This window comes from Syngnathoides biaculeatus, chromosome 4 (genome assembly GCF_019802595.1).
Source record: "Syngnathoides biaculeatus isolate LvHL_M chromosome 4, ASM1980259v1, whole genome shotgun sequence".
NCBI lineage: Eukaryota > Metazoa > Chordata > Actinopteri > Syngnathiformes > Syngnathidae > Syngnathoides > Syngnathoides biaculeatus.
The window spans coordinates 14,783,141-14,800,669 of NC_084643.1; the positions used below are offsets into that span (position 1 = coordinate 14,783,141).

Genomic DNA, 17,529 nt, shown 5'->3' on the forward strand with positions numbered 1-17,529 from the left:
CGCGCCTGGTAGGGTCACACATAGCAAACAGGTTCTAGGTGAGGGACCAGAGAAAGCATGGCCAAAACATCCCTTTGATGGGATACACAAATGAATTCAGATTTCTCTTGCCCGGACGCGGGCCACTGGGGCCCACCTCTGGAGCCAGGCCTGGAAGTGGGGCTCGAAGGTGAGTGCCTGGTGGCCATGCCTGCAGCCATGGGGCTCAAAAGGGTAATATGGGTCCTCCTTCTCATGGGCTCACCACCTATGAGAGGGGCCATAGGGGTCGGGTGCAAAGTGAGCTGGTTGCTATCCGAGGGTGGGGACCTCGGCGATCCAATACCTGGCTACAGAAACTGGCTCTAGACACAACGAATGTCACCGCTCTGGCAGGGAAAGAGCCTGAGCTGGTGTGTGAGGTGGAGAAGTTCCGACGAGATATAATCAGACTCGCCTCTATAGACAGCATGGGTTCTGGGACCAGTCTTCTCAAGAGGGTTTGGACTCTGTTCTTCTGGGGTTTGGACTCTGTTCTACTCTGGAGTTCTCAAAGATTGGAGGCAACGACTCAGCTGGTGTCCATTGGGGTTTTCCCCTTTGGATGTGTGAGTAGCCTCTCTCTGCCTTCAGGTGGGGGGGATGAGTCCTGACTGTTGTTTGTGCCTATTGACCACATAAAGGTTCAGAGTATCCACCCTTTTTAGAGTCCTTAGAGGGAGTGCTCAAGCACAAGCTTTCAGGGGACTCCATCGTTCTGCTGGGGGTCTTCAATGCTCATATGGGCAATGACAATGAGACCCAATCAGAACCCAAGCAGTGTTCTGTTACTGGACTTCTGTGCTCATCATGGATTGTCCATAATGAACACCAAGTTCTGGAGAAAAGATGTCAACGTGCACTTGGCACAAGGACACCCTATGTCAGAGGTCCCACTTTCTCGTCATGTCATTGGACTTGTGCCGCATGTTTTGGACACTCGTGTGTAGACAGGGGCGGAGCTATCAATTGATCACTACCTGGTGGTGAGTTGGCTCCGATGGTGAGGGAAGTTTCTGGTATGACATTCCAAGCCCAGTTGTATTGTGAGCGTCTGCTGGGAACGGTTTCAGATTCCCCTGTCAGAAGAACTCTCAACTCCCACCTCAAAAGGAACGTTACTCATGTTCTGGGGGAGGCAGGGGACATTGAGTCTGAGTGGACAATGTCCGCACTTCCATTGCTGAGGGTTAGGGTTAGGGAACGCCCAGAGCTGTGGCTGTAGGTTGGTTGGTGCTTGTAGTGGAGGGAACCCCCAAACACATTGGTGGACAGCAACAGTGAGGGGTGCCGTCGAGCTGAAGAAGGAGTCCTATTGGGCCTTTTACGCCTGTGGGACTCCTGAGTCAGCTGATAGGTACCCGCTAGCCAGGTGGAATGCAGCTTTGGTGGTCACTGAAGCAAAAACACGGGCCTGGGAGTAATTCGGTTAAGCCATGGAGAACAAATTCACGATGTCTTTGAGGAAATTCTCTTCCACCATCCAGCATCTCAGGAGGGGAAAGCAGTGCATCATCAAAACTGTGTATAGTGAGGCTCGACAGCTGCTGACCTCCACTTGAGACATTGTGAGTTGGTGGGGAGAATACTTTGAAGACATCCTCAATTCCAACAACACCCCTTCCCATGAGGAAGCTGAGTCTCTGTTCTTTCAGGCAGGCTCTCCTATCTCTGAGGTTGAGGTCATCGAAGTGGTTAAAAATCTCCTTGATGCCAGGGCCCCTGGAGTAGACAAGATTCGCCCGGAGTTCCTAAAGGCTCTGGATGTTGTGGGACTGTCCTGGTTAACATGCCTCTGCAACATCGTGTGGATATCGGGGACAGTGCCTGTGGATTGGAAGACTGGGTGTGTTCCAACTACAAGAGGATCACACATCTCAGCCTCCCTGGTAAGGTTTATTCAGGGGTGAAGGAGAGGAGGGTCTGTTGGGAAGTCGTATCTCAGATTCAGGAGGCGCAATGTGGTTTTCCTCTTGGCCTTAGAACAGTGGACCAGTTCTACACCCTCGGCAAGATTCTCTAGGGTGCATGGGAGTTCGTCCAACCAGTCTACATTCATTTTGTGGACTTGGAGAAGGCATTCGACCGTGTGCCTCGATGAGTTTCCGGGGTGGTCCTTCGGGAGTATGGGGCACAGAAGAATCTGATACGGGCTGTTCAGTCCCTGTACGACCAGTGTCAGAGATTGGTCTGTATTGCAGGCAGGAAGTCATATTCGTTTCTGGTGAAAGTTGGACTCCGGCACAGCTACCTTTTATCACTGATTTTTTTCCACAAATTTTATGGACAGAATCTCTGGGCGCAGCCGATGCACAGAGGGGATCCATTTTGGTAGCCTCAGGATTGCATTTTTGCTCTTTGTAGATGATGTGGTTCTATTGGCTTTTTCAATCCACGATCTCCAACTATCACTGGAGCGGTTTGCGGCAGTGTGAAGTGGCTGGGATGAATCACCAACCCCAAATCTGAGGCCATGGATTTTCCTGGGTCAGGATAAAATCCTGCCCGAAGTGGAGGACTTCAAGTATCTTGGGGTCTTGTTCACAAGTAAGGGAAGAATGGAGCGGTAGATCTACAGGCAGATTGGCGTGGGATCTCCAGTGATTTTTGTAACGCTCCCATGTGGTAAAGAGGAGGCTAAGTCGAAAGGCAAAGCTCTCAATTTACCAGTTGATCTATGTTCCAACCATCAACTATGGTATGAGGTGTGGGTCAGGACCAAAACAAGAGGTTCCCAGGTACGATTGGTCAAAATTTGTTTCCTTCACAGGGTGTCCAAGCTTTCCCTTAGAGATAGAGTGAGAAGCTTGGTCATCTTGGAAGGGGTCAGTGTCGAGCCACTGCCCCTCTGAATTAAGAGCAGCCAGAAGAAGTGGCTGGCGCATTTGATTTGGATGATTTGGACCCCTCACTGGTAACGTGTTCCGGGCACGTCCTACCGAAAGAGACTTTGGGGACAACCCAGGAAACACTGGAGACACAACGTCTCTCTGCTGGTGTGGAAACGCCTTGGGATCCCCCTGGAAGAGCTGAATGAAGTGGCTAGGGAAAAAGAAGTCTGTGCATCCCTTCTAAAGCTACTGCCCTTGCAACCCGACCTGGAAAAGTGGTAGAAGATGGATGGATGTTACACACAATCAAAATCATGATGTTGGATTGCAGCCAGGTTCCGGTATTACTTATCGTAAAAGGAGCTTTGGCTCAGCGACAGGAGTAGCATTTTCAAAACACAAAAGATACATTATAATATGGATCATTTTCCACCTGTTCCACAATTTTGGGACCCGTGGACTTTGTGTTAATAAACTCTTAACATTGTTTCCCCAAATATGAATTATCATCAGTGGTGAATTGAGTTAAAAGTGCCAACCACTACACCATCCATCCATTTATTTGACAGCTGTTCTCCCTCCTGTCTGATGACAGCTGGGATTGGGTCCAGTACTTCTGCGACCCTCTTGAGGATAACCGGCTCAGAAAATGGATGGATGGATGGATATATCCATCCATCCATTTTTTTGGGGGCTGCTTATCCTTTTCACACTGACAACCGCAAGAGGAAGCTCTAGGCCTGTGAATCTGTATCTGCTACTTCTGTACCTCTGAAAAGTCATCATTTCAACATTTGCTGTAACTTTTAAAAACAACTGAGGACAGAAGAAAAATGGCATTGAAGAGGAAATCATATTCTGCAGATTACAAGATGCAAGTTGTGAAATATGCAGCTGCACTTGGCATCCAGATGGCTTCTTTAGAGCACAAAAAGCTGTGCTTGTGATGTGTCAATAGCAATGCGAGCAGCCATCACGCTACAGTTCAAAAATGAATTAAATGTTTTCAAATCCACAACTGCCATCATCCCCTGAGGCTTAACCAAAATACTCCAGCGATTTGATATCTCCATGAATCCGAGCTTTATGGCAGTCTTGCATAACTTGTGGGAGCAGTGGATGGATGGAGAGAACAGTTTCACGGCAACTGGGTGAATGCCTCATGCAAATTTCCAGATCGTCATTGGATGGCTTGAAAAAGTATGGGCTTCAGTGACAACCAAAACCCATCCTGTCTGGATTCAGAAAGGCTGGAATAGGCTAGTTGTAACTGCAACTCACCATGAGTTTGACGAAAGCAACGTGGAAGAGGAAGCGACGCATCATCTACCTCTGCAGTTGGCGGAGTTGTTTAGAAGTGACACCGAGGATGAAGATTTTACTGAATTTATTGATTTGGAATGACACTGATGATTAGGTAAGATTGTTAGCTTGTTCTTTATGCTGAAATCCTGTGAACATAAGGGGCACATGAACATACAGGATACATTCTCAGTTTGTTGTTTATGTGCCATGCAACGTTAGCAATACTGTACATGTATTCAGCCTGTTCTCTATTCTATTTTTATTTTAAATTGTTTAAAAATGAAATGTCTGTTCTCATTGTTGAGTTTTATCAACTAAATTTCCTCTCAAAAATATGACTTATGGTCCAGTGTGACTTATACACGTTTTTTTTTCCTTCTTTATTATCCATTTTCTCGCTGGTTTGGCTTAAACTCTGGGACGTTTTATAGTCTGGAAAAAATGGTACTTTATTTATGAAGTCACAGAAGGAACCCACAACATCACTGCAAAGCTGTTTTGTCTAAACTCCAATTTCAAACAGCATTTATTTTAAGTGCCTTAGGCCTGCCGCACACTGAGCAATGGTGTTGAACGAAATTGGACAAGACCATTGCATAAAAATTAGGGTTGCATGCTCAATGAGGGATTGGATAACTGAATATCCTGAACAGCAAGCCTCTATTGGCTTTCAGTTTGATGCTGTACATACAGTATTATTGTATCACATTTAATAAACCATACCAAATTAGAGTATTTCATTATTAATAGTAAAAAAAGAAGCGGGTTGCTAAAGAGAGTGGACTTGTGTCACACTGAGTATAGCAACCGAAACAATGCAACAGCCATCTTTATACATCATCATCCCTGTGACTCACTATTCAGTCATGATTAATACACTTACACTTGCTAATTGTTACATGAATGGAACAGTTGGAATTAAGCTTGGTCATACCTGGAAAGGAGGAATCAGGGATAATGTGCTAAATAGGTGACTTTTGGTCAAGTTAGCTGTGTTTACTCCATAGTATGTTAGATAAATAAATGGACAAAAGATATGAAAGCAATAAATCTCATGTAATCTTTCGGTAAAAATACTGTATCAGAATTTGCTGCCTTGTGTGCACCTGCTCTGGCGAGATGGCTTCTCACCTGGGCCTGATTTACGCTGACTACCGCTCACATATATTGCTGCACACTTTACCTTGTCCTTTGCCAGATCGTTATACCTTGCTCTTGGATGCTAGAACCTGCTTCACGTTTGACCTTGCCTCTTTGCCTTCCTGTTGTTTTCTTAGCCTGCCAGACTGAAATAACCTTCTACTTCAACAGAACTTGGGTTTCCAGATTCGTACATTTTAGGTCCAATCCCGAGTTCCGCCCATGACAGAACGATCTAGCCAAGACATGGGCCCAGCCAACTCTGATCTGCTGCGCAAGGCTTTCCAGGCCCAAGGTCTTCGCCTCACCCAACATGAAGATCATTTCCTTCTACTCCCTGCTTCGTACGCACCTGCTCCGGCCTCGTTTACGCTCATTAAGTCTCACATATATTGCAGTACGTTTTATCTTGTCCTTTGTCAGATCGTTGCACCTTGTCATCATGTTCCCGCATTTCCTTGTGTTATGTCAAGTACCTCTTGGATGCTTGACCCTGCTTTGAGTTTGACTTTGCCTCTTTACCTGCTGATACTATTACCGTTGTTTCCTTGGACTGCCTGCTTGTGTATCGATGGCAGTCTAAATAAACCTCCTGCTCCAACTGAACCTGATTTCATAGTCGTGCATTTTGCGTCCAATCCCAAGTTCTGCCCGTGACAAGTAGATGTAACTCAAGTTTAACATTCACACATAACTTTTTTTTTTTTAAATTGAATCAATGATGTGCATTTATTGTTCCATGCTTTTGCATGACCTCAATTCACATGAAAAAAAAATAAAGCCATGGTTAAAGACAAACAGAAAGCACTTTGATCGGACAAAATAGTTGTGTTGTTTTGAAAACACAAAGTCTGGAATCATTTCAGTGCCTAGATGATTCAGTCAGTGGCAGGCCTCACAGAGGGGAGCAATGGTGCCTTCTGCTCTCAGGAAGCTTGCTTGTTGCAGGTTCCCACACTCTCTTGGAAGTTTACCTTGGATCTAAAGACAGAAATATATTTTTTTAGACAACACATTAAAACAAATTTAGGATTAAGCTAGTTTATGTACCTATACAAAACTAATACTACACTAGCATTTTTTTTTATTTAAAATGGGCTTTTTGACAAATTTCAATCTGGTTTCACAACTTATTACAGTACAGAATCTGCTCTTATCAAAAGATTGAATACTGATTCAGGAAAGGTGTTAATTTTGGTCTTGGATATCAGTGCAGCTTCTGATATGGTAGATCCCAATATACCGCTAAACAGATTGGAAACGTGGGTCGGACTAAATGGAACTGTCCTTAAATGGTTCAGGCATTACTGCAGATGCTACACCAATCCACCTGTTGATCTCCTCCATTCTTCCCTCACTCGTGAACAAGACCCCATGATACTTGAACTCCTCTATTTGGAACAGGATCTCATCCCCGACGTGGAGAGGGCACACCACCCTTTACCAACTGAGGACCATGGTCTCAGATTTGGAGGTGCAGATTCTCATCCCACCCGCTTCACACTCGGCTCCAGTGACTGTTGGAAATCACGGCTTGATGAAGCCAACAGAACCACATCATCTATTAGCAAAGAGCAGAGATGCGATGCAGAGGCCACCAAACCAGACACCCTCTACACCTCAGGTGCAACTAGAAATTCTGTCTATAAAAGTTTTGAATTAAATTGTTGAGAAAGGGGAGCCTTGGCAGAGTCCAACTCTCACCAGAAACAAGTCCGACTTATTGCTGCCAATGCGGGCCAAATTCTGGACCTGGTCGTACAGGGACCGAAGTTCCGGTACTGGTCTACAAATCACTAAATGGTTTCGATCTTGAATACATGAAAGAAATGCTAATGTGATACAAATCCAGTAGGGTTTAGAGATAGACTGACGTAGTTCTCATAATAGAGTGTAGAGTCAAAAGCAAACACGGTGTAGCAGGATTTAGCTATTATGCTGCAAAAAATAGAATAAATTGCCAACAGAGGTGACGTCAGCCCCAAGTGCGAGTCTTTTCAAATACACATTAAAAACTTTTTACTCATATATTTTAGAGTACTTCCACTTTTCAGAGATATTTCTTGCACTAAAAGCTCATTTTAATTGTACTTTTTCAAATGTTTCCATTTATTTGCATGCTTTTAATTATGTGAAGCGCATTGAGTTACCTTGTGTATGAAATGCGCATTACAAAGAAATTTGCTTTGCTTTGCGATGTTCTTTTGCTAAACAATCACTTCAAAATTAAGAGTTAAAAGGTCTTCAGAATTGTATTTAAATCTTTTGACAATCCATCCATTTTCTTCGCCGCTTATCTTCACGAGGGTCTCGGGGAGTGCTGGAGGCTATCCCAGCTGTCAATGGGCAGGAGGCAGGGTATACCCTGAACTGGTTCCCAGCCAATCGCAGGGCACATCTTTTGACTATTTCTGTAAAATAAAAACATTAAAATACAGTGGCATCTTCCGATACGAGGTTAATTTGTGTAACCACATTCATAACTAAAATTACTGATATCTTGAAAAAAGCTCTCCCAATTGAAATGAATGGAAATAGCTTTAATCTGTTGCAGCCTACCCACAAAATACATTAAAATTTGTAATGTGTTATATTAATGAATTGTCACGTCCCATCGGAAACGAGAGTAGGACCCAAATGCAGGAACTCGGAAGACGCAAGGTAGTTCAAGAAGAGACACGTTTATTGTATGCAGGGGTCAGGGATCGAGCAGGCAGTCCGGTGCAGCAGCGGTAGTTGTGACGTCCGGCGAAGAGAACAGATGAGCGGACAGGCAGGAGTCGGTACACGGGGAAACAATCAACGCAGGCAGAAGTATCTAGGAGTCAGGCTTACAAGGTTGGTCAGAGAACGGACGGAGGTCGGTACACACAGGTTCAGTCAGGAATACGAGAGTGCTGGAACGGGACATAAAGCTCAATGAACTGGCGGAGGACCAGTTGTCACCGGGTCCTATATAAACAGGGGATGATCAGCCCGCATGAGGCACAGGTGTGTCCTCCCAATTAGCGCAGCCGCGCGGGCACCCGCACAGCTCGTGCTGAAGCGGCAGGATCATGACATGAATAGATCAAAACATCCATCCATTTTCTGAGCCACGTATCTCCACAAGGGTCACGGGAGTGCTGGTACCTTTCCCAGCTACTTCGGGCCGGAGGCGGGCTACACCCTGAACTGGTTGCCAGACAATCAAAGGGCACATACAAAAAATCATTAGCACACACATTCACACACGCAATTTTAGAGTCTTCAATAAATAGATGTTTCTGGGATGTGGGAGGAAACAGTGTCTGGATGGGAGGATATAGTGCCTGGAAAAAAACCATGCTGGGATGGGGAGAGCATGCAAACTCCACAGAAGCGGTGCTGGGATTTGAACACCAGTTCTCAGAACCGTGAGGCAGACACTCAAACCAGTCACGCCACTGTGCTCCCAGATGACAACATGTCATCACAATATTGCAGAATTTTGCTACAGTTACTCAATTTTTATATAATTTGGACAGTATTTTTGTGTTACCAATTGCACTTATATATATACGTATACTTACTTGCAATATATTTGTGTTTAGTTTTTCCATTTTCTTTTTTCAGGGTGAGTTAATTTCCCAGGTGGCATGGTGGATGACTACTTATCACATCTCCCTCACAGTTCTAAGGACCTGGGTTCACATGAAGAGTTTGTTTTCAAAACGAGACATAGGCATTTTTTTCAGATTTACGAAACTCGCGCCAAATTTATCCAGCTCCGAATGGATAATTATCCAGCTCCGAATGGATAATTTTGGCGCGAGTTTCGTAAATCTGAAAAAAATGCCTATGTCTCGTTTTGAAAACAAACTCTTCACATGCAGCTGGTAGGAGGTGATCATTTATGGCCAAGCCAGGGTGGATATCACCTCTGACTTTCGACAAGGTGCACAACATTCCCAACATGGGGCCCTACGGGTCATCATGGATTGTTGTTTGGAGTACCAAGTGGGGCCGTCTGTCTCAAGAGAGGAAGCAGAAGCGGGGCTGCCCACCTGGCAGGTTGGCTTGTTAGCTAAGCTGCAAAGACACCCCCACAAACCACCACTCGAGCAATTTTCTCTCAAATGCGAGCTCCACCGTGACCAAAATGGTCTGGAGCTTCTGCATGTTGCAAATCACTGTACGAGACTGCTGTGTCGTCAGAGTCACAGAGAAGTGGCTAAACTGGTCGATCACGGATGCCGCTGTCCTGCTAGCAGGGCACAAGCTACAGGACCGCAACGGAGACTCTGGCAAGAACCAAGGTGGAGGTCTGTGTATCGACATACATAATGACTGGTCATTATCTGGTGCTCACAGAGCCAGATTACTGACAGTTATTGCTCACTGGAAATAAAATCTCTGTCAGTCTCACTTAGACCCTTTTACCTACCGAGACAGATCTCAAACGCAGTTATTACAGCTGTCTCCATTCCACATGACGCTAAGACTGGCATTGCTCTCAGCCACCTGAATGAAAATGTAAATAAAGTCCACAGGGCTTACCCCGAGGGAGTACATATCATTGCTGGGGACTTTAAGTAGACATGTCCCAGGCCTCTTCTCCTCAATTTCACCCAACATGTGAAATGTTTCAGCGGAGAAGGGAATACATTTGACCGTCGGTATTCAAACATCAAGCAGGCCTACAGAGCAGTACCCCTCCCACATGTTGGTCTGTCTGACCACATATCCCGGCTCATGGTCCCAGCCTATGCCCCTCTCAGGAGGAAAATATAGACCACCACAAAAACTGCTAACATCTGGCCTTCAGATGCTTTCCCAAAATTACAAAACTGTTTTGCTGAGAGAAGTTGGGATTTATTTGAACACCATGAGATTGAGGAATTCCCACAGACAGTGCAACTGTACATCTGAAGTTGTGCAGAAAACGTTATTTATAATCATGAAAAATATTTTTGTTTTTTATAAAATGTAAAATGTTTGATAAAATATATATTTTTTTTTTAATAAAAGGGTGTTTATCCTCATCAGAAACCCTGGATGACCGGACACACCTGCAACCTTCTCATAGCTCATCATATGGCTTTTAAATCTGGTGACATGGCCTTTTATGCAGTACCAAGAGCTGATCTGAAAAGGGGCATTAAAGAGGTCAATTGGACTTCCAAAAGGAAAATCAAGCAACATCTTACAAACAACACAAGAAGCATGTAGATGGGAGGGCAGCAAGTAACCAATTTCGAGAGCAGGTCATCCATCATTCCCACCATCAAGAGATCGCTGACAGAGGAGCTAAACTGCTTTCTTGCATGCTTTGAGGAAAAGACCAGAAGATCAGAGACGAGAATATCACCATGTTCATCTCTTGCTGACACTGTCATCCAGGTACTTTCTGACAGGTGTATGAGGTGAGAGAAGCATTCAGATCTGCAAATCCAAGGAAGGCTGCTGATTGCATGGAGTACTTGGAAAGGTACCCAAAGCCTGTGCTTCTGAGCTTGCCCCAGTGTTCACAAAAATCTTAAATCTTTCTCACAAGCCACTGTCCCACCCTGCCTCAAATCAACTGTCATAATCCCTGTCCCCAAAAAGCATGCTCTCAACTGTTTAAATGACTACAGACCTATTGTTCTCACCCTCATTGTCACAAAATGCCTGGAGAGACTCATACATACTAAGGCACATAAACAATAGATTACCCCAATTTGCATTTAATATCACTATACCACATTTGATTAGGAAACTGCTTAACCTTGGTTTTGAGACACATCTTCGCTCCTGGATTGTGAACTTTATCACCAACCGCCCCCAAACTGTCAGACCTGGCCTTCACCTCGCTTCCTCCATCACAGTACCGGTTTCCCTCAGGCCCGAGTGGTGAGCCCTCTTCTCTACTACCTGTACACCTCTGATTGCACACCCGTCGACCCCTCCAATCACATCATTAAATTTGAAAACGACACAACTATGGTGGGACTCATCTCAGGGGAGGATGTGTATGCCTTTAATGTTGAGGTCCAAAATCTGTCTATATGGTGCTCTGCAAACAACCTGTTTTTAAACAAAGGAAGCTGTCATAGGCGTGGTCATTCAGTCTGCCTCACACGCACCTGCTCCTGGGAGCAGCCTTCCCACTTGTTCCACATCAATGTTAATTATGCCATCCATATATACCTTGTGCTTGATGTTGCTTTTTGCTAGTTTGTTGTACCTCGTTGTCACATTCCGGTATTCCTTGTTCCACTTTTTTTGACTCACAGTAATCTGAATGTGCCTTATGTTTTGACCTCGCCTTTTGCCTCACAATTTGGATACGGTTGCCTTCTAGACTGCCTGCCTGTGTACTGATTTTTGCCCTTCTTCCAGCTCTTCCAGAAGGATCCCGATGCGTTCCCAGGCCAGCCAAGAGACATAGACTCCTGAGCGTGACCTGGGTCGTCCCCAGGGTCTCTTTCAGGTTTAAAAAAATGCAGTGCTGACCCATCCCCCATTTTCATCAATGGTGACCGTGTGGAAATAGTGCACAGTTCTAAATTTCTTTGGATATATATCCCAGACAGTTGTAAACGAACAAACAAAAAAAGCACTATAGAGAGTTGGAAAAACTGCACAAAAGTCATTAGCTGTCCTTTTTCACCATTTACAGGACATTGCCAACACCCGTTATTACACTAGATACAGCTAACGACCTCCGCTGCCGTCAAAGCTCAGCTCGCGGCCTCCCCGAAGCTCGGCTAACGGCCTCCGCCATCGCCAAAGATCACCTAATCACCTAATGGCCTCCTTGGCCACCTTCCCGAAGCTTGGCTCGTGACCTGCCTCCGCAGCTCACTCATCAGACTCCACGTCATTCTCGTCCGAAGAACCATCTGACTCCCAAAATGTCAGCGACCAGGAACATTCAAAATTGCCGATACAAACAACCTTAAATAATATCTGATGAAAATCTTTATTTCAAAGTTACAGTACCAATGATATGACCTATCTGATACTTTATTTTCAATGAGTGGGGTTCCCCTTTAAATGCGCCTATTTCCTGCTATATGAACACAAAGATGAGTGCACTTTTACACATTTATATTGAATCACTTTTAAATCCAATGTCATATTTTGGGCATTTGCTATGGTTGGTGATGATGCGCATGGATTGAATGTTGTAGTTTTTTTACGTGGGGGGCAGCATGTAAAATTTTGGGTTTCTTTGCAATAATAATAAAACAAAAACTTGAAACATGCATGTTCTCCCATTGCCTCTGTAGTTTTCTCCGGGTACTCCGGTTTAGACCAAATTCCCCAAAACATCCCTAGTACAGTTGAAGCCAAATGTTTACATACACTGTGCAAAAACACATTACGTTTTTTTGTCTCACAGTCTGAAGTCAAATCAGAATAAACCTGTGTCTCAACTCAGTCAGGATTACCAAAATTGTTTAATTTCATCAAATGCTACAATAACGAGAGAATTTCTTCGAGAATTTTATTTTGCTTTTTTTTCAAAGGCTTATGTACAAAAAAAATACTGTCTTTAAAGAACATGGGGAAGCCCAGATGATCAGGTCATGGCTTTGGAAGCTCCTGACGAGTTAACTGATAACATGTGGGTTAATTGACAGCACACCTGCGGATGACTTTAACGCCACACCTCAAACACTCTGCTTCCTTGTTTGAAATTATGAGAAAATCAAAAGAAATCGCCCAGAAAATCAGAAAACGAATTGTGGCACTCCACAAGTCTGGCTCAACCTAGGGAGAGCAAGTGTAAACATTATAGGAATGTCCAGTCATCATACAGCTCAGGAAGGAGATGGGCTCTTCGTCCCAGAAATGAATGTGTTGTGGTCCAAAATGAGTGAATCAACCCCCAAACAAGAGCTAAAGACCTCGTGAATATGTTGAATGAAGCTGGTAAGAAAGTGTCATTATCCTCCTGCACGAATCATGAAAGACCACTCAACGAGAATGAAGCTATTACTCCTAAAGACAAAAAGACACCAAGACAAAGATATTAACTTCTGGAGACATATCCTGTGATCTGATGAAACTAAAGTGGAGCTGTTTGGCCAAAGTGACCAATGTTAAATCTGGAGGAGAAAGCAAGAAGCTTTTAGACTTGAGAACACCATACCAACTGTGAAGCATGGAGGTGGCAACACCATCTCGTGGGGCTGTTTTGCTACAACATGAATTGGAGCTCTTCATAAAATAGACACCATCATGAAGAAAAAAAAATCACATGGAGATATTAAGGCAGCTCAAGACATCAGACAGGAAGCTAAAACTTGGGCGCAAATGGGCCTTCCAAATGGACAATGACCCTAAGCATACTGCCAAAATGGTTAGAAAGTGGCTTGAGGATAACAAAGATATCGCCAAAGTTTTGGATTTTCCATCACAAAGCCCTGATTAGAATCCCACTGAAAATTTGTGGGCAGAGGTTAAAAGGCTTGTGCGAGCAAGGTAACTGACAAACCTGACCATGTTACACCAGTTTTGTCAGGAGCAATGTGCCAGAATTCAGACTACTACTACTACTACTACTACTACTACTACTACTGTCAGAAGCTTGTGGAAGGTTACCCAAAACGTTAGACCCAAGTCAAGCAGTTCAAATGAAATGCAACTCAATACTAAGAAAATGTTTGCAAACGTATGACCTTGAAAATAATATAAAATTCTCAGTAATTCTTTTTCTTATTGTTGTGGCATTCAACAAAATTAAATAATTTTGATGATTCTGAGTGACCTGAAACAGGAGAGGTTTAGTCTGACTTGACTTCAGACAGTGAGACAAAAAAAATGAAATGTGTTTTAGCACAGTGTATGTATGCTTCTGGCTTCAACTGTAGGTTAATTGAAAACTCTAAGTTGTCGATAAGTGTCAATGTGAGTGTGCATAATTGTTTATGTGTGCCCTACAATTGGGTGGTGACCAGCTCAGGGTGTACCCTGCCTCTCGCCCAGTTAACTGAGATAGGCGCCAGCATGCCCGTGACCCTATTGGGGATAAGCAATATGGAAAATGGAAATGGATATAGTTTCCTAAAAACTATCATGACAAAGGATAGTATCTTTTAATTTTTTTCATACCTCTCCTCTCGAAAGTGCCAGATGCCATAAAATGTGAGCATTTGCCCACTCAAGTCAGTAACAACGACAAACTGCAGTCAGTTCAAGACCCCGATGAGGATGGCGAGCAAACAGATGAGCTTCGAATGAGACGGTTTCTGTAGAAATTATTAGGTTATGCAAATTGATTGTTGCAGTAGCTGTCCGGGTGGCTGGTCTCAGATGATTTTGGATGTGAACATGCTGGATGTGGAGATCCTTGGCTGGTGTGGCTGGTGTACAATGGTTGTGAGGCCAGTTGGATGTACTACCAAATTGTCTGAAATTCCTCTGGAGATATCTTATGGTTGAGAAATGAACATTCACTTCACGGGCAACAGCTCTGGTTGAAAGCCAATTGCAGGGCATATATAAACAAACAACTATTCTCACTCACATACATGCCAACGGGCAATTTAGAGGCATCAATTAACCTAGCCTGCATGTTTTTGGGATGTGGGAGGAAACCGGAGTACACAGAGAAAATCCACGCGGGCAAAGGGAGAACATACAAACTTCACACGGGCGGGGCTGGGATTTTAACGCAGGTCCACAGAAATGTGAGCCAGATGTGCTAACCAGTCGTCCACTCTGCAGTAGAAAAATGCTCACTAACAGATTTAGACAGGTTTGTGAACAATATTTGGGGGAAATGGCCTTTTGTGTATGTAGAAAAAGGTTTAGATCTCTGAGTACAGCTCATGAAAAATGAGAACAAAAACGAGTGTTTTATTTTTTGCATTTATATTTTTGTTCAACATACATGTACTTCTACCTTTATGTTTATATAGCCATCCATTTTTTGATACGTTTATCCTCACGAGGGTCGTAGGAGTGCTGGAGCCAATCCCAGCTGTCATCAGGCAGGAGGCACAGTGCACCCTGAACTGGTTGCCAGCCAATCGCAGGGCACATGACAGACAGCAGTCGCACTCACAATCACACCTAGGGGCAATTCAGAGTCCCCAATTAATGCACATTTTTGGGGTTGTGGGAGAAAACCAGAGTGCCCCGAAAAAACCCATACAGGCACGGATGGGGAGAACATGCAAACTCCACACAGGCAGGGGTGGGATTTGAATTCCAGTCCTCAGAACTGTGAGGCCAATGGTCGACAGCTGCACTACTGTGCCGCCTGCTTTACGTTTAAGTTTGACAGTAAAATTCAAATGAAAATGTCATTAAACTCGTACATCAATACAATAAAAATTGGCAGAATGAAGGCTTGTATCTTTTAAATCTCCTAAATCAGGTCATTCTTATGTCAAAGCACCACTAAGCATCTAAAATGCGGTTTCAGCAGTTAACTACCCATATGAAAAAAAAATCAAAAACACCTACCTGTTATGTGTCATGTGACTCTTGACCAGGTGGCCAGCTGCCAGGGCAGCCATGAGTGATAGCTCTCCAGCCAGCACAGTGGCACACACCACCTTAGCAAGCTGCCTGGCATTCTCCCCTGGACAAGCCTCACTGGCCCCCTGTACGCCAAGCATCTGGACATGCACAATCAACATTCCTGACTCAAGATTTTTAATGACTAAATTGGCCAAATAGTGTGTACGCTATAAACATGTTTTTTAAAAAATATTAAAATAATTTCAAATGATTAAATAGCAATTTGAGCTGGGATCATCTTATATACCTTCATCGTGCTTCTCATCATCGCTCTCTGGTATTTTTATCATTGGACCATTTGCTTGGAAAAACGTATAAAGCCACAATCTACTTGAACACCATTTGTAACCCACTGTGTGACAAAACCACAATTTTATAAAATAATAATGCTGAGAAAGCTGTTTTATGGCTATGTATTAGCGATGTTACAATGTGTATCTCTGAATTCACTCTTAATTAGTGTGGCCATCTTTGCGACTGTAGCTATATTTAGCGACCATCTGCTATATTCACACTAATACTGCTAGACTATTATTACCAATAGTCATGTCATGTGAGCAAACCTGGAGGCAAGCTTGCTGGGGAAGTAGGTTTGTTCCACCGCCGACAGTGCCTATCTCTATTGAAGGCATGGTGCAGGTGATGTAAAGGTCTTCACCTGTTGGGCCTGACACCTCCATCAGGGTGATGCAGTTACTGCTACTCACTGACTGGGCAGGATCCTGTGGTACACACACATGCACAATGAAGCAAAGTATGCACTTGGAATGAGCAGAGATAGAATGTTATAAGTATTACCTGTCCACAGGCAATGTATATAGCTGCTACCAGGTTGGCTGCATGTGCATTGAATCCACCAATGCTGCCTGCCATAGCTGAGCCAACAAGGTTTTTATTGATGTTTACCTCCACCAGAGCTTCTGCAGAGGTCTTCAAAACCTGCAATACAGTGCTTAATGTAAGTGAACACCCAGAAAAATTGATAAAACCTTGTGTTTTCTTTCTGAAAAAAATGCATCCATTTTTAAAACTGTCTATCCGTTCGGGGTGAAGAATAGATGGAGCTGAGTCCAGCTCAATATTGTGCCCCAATATTTTTTAACCTGACTTTGGGTTTGTTGTTGTACTGACCCCCAATCTGTGAATTTGTGAAGGCAGGTTAGGGTTAACCCTAAATTAAAGCAGGCCAAAAAGAAATGAACTCTACGAATTACTGTGTGTCGAGTAGTCCAATGTTGGTAATATACGTAAATGGCATTTTACCAAATGAGCATATAATAACAATAATACATTATACATAGAATAATAATTCACATTACACCATCAATCTGTTTCAATAAATTGGTCAGAATTTTGACACAATTTAAATAATAACATGCAGCCAGGTTGGGTGAAGATTTGTCACTTTACAAACAGATTGAAGCAATTATTATGTCAGAGCCAAAGGTAAGCAGAGCTCCAGTGTTGACACTGATTTATGCAAGCTTACGTTGTGAGGACATACACCAAAAACCTTTCATAACACCTGGGAACTGTTTAAATTGTGAAAATTAATATTAATTGAGTTTCTAGTTCTTTAAAATTGACAACGTTCTTACAAATAACTAAGTTACTTAAAACAGTACATCCCAAACACATACAATAATGAACACCGATAATGCTCCAATTTCTCTCTGCCCCAGACTGGGTAAAAACACGATACATTCTCCGACCTGGGATTCTAATACCTCTTTACAGAAAGGTTCACTGATCGATA

General features: G+C 43.6%; 1 protein-coding gene across 4 annotated transcripts in view; it reads right to left on the reverse strand.

Moving 5' to 3' along the window:
• Positions 1-4,430: 4,430 nt before the first annotated feature.
• The window catches only part of LOC133499409 (3-hydroxy-3-methylglutaryl-coenzyme A reductase-like), a 69,022-nt gene continuing 55,923 nt past the window's right edge, over positions 4,431-17,529 (reverse strand). Inside the window, exons 17-21 of one of the 4 annotated variants that reach the window (XM_061817411.1) lie at positions 16,572-16,712; positions 16,337-16,495; positions 15,717-15,871; positions 15,151-15,320; positions 4,431-7,705 (exon numbers count right to left, since the gene is read on the reverse strand). In XM_061817411.1, coding sequence (XP_061673395.1) covers positions 7,551-7,705; positions 15,151-15,320; positions 15,717-15,871; positions 16,337-16,495; positions 16,572-16,712 — 780 coding nt within the window. In that variant the 3' untranslated portion in view covers positions 4,431-7,550. The other 3 variants (XM_061817412.1, XM_061817414.1, XM_061817413.1) reach the window with 3 other exon arrangements.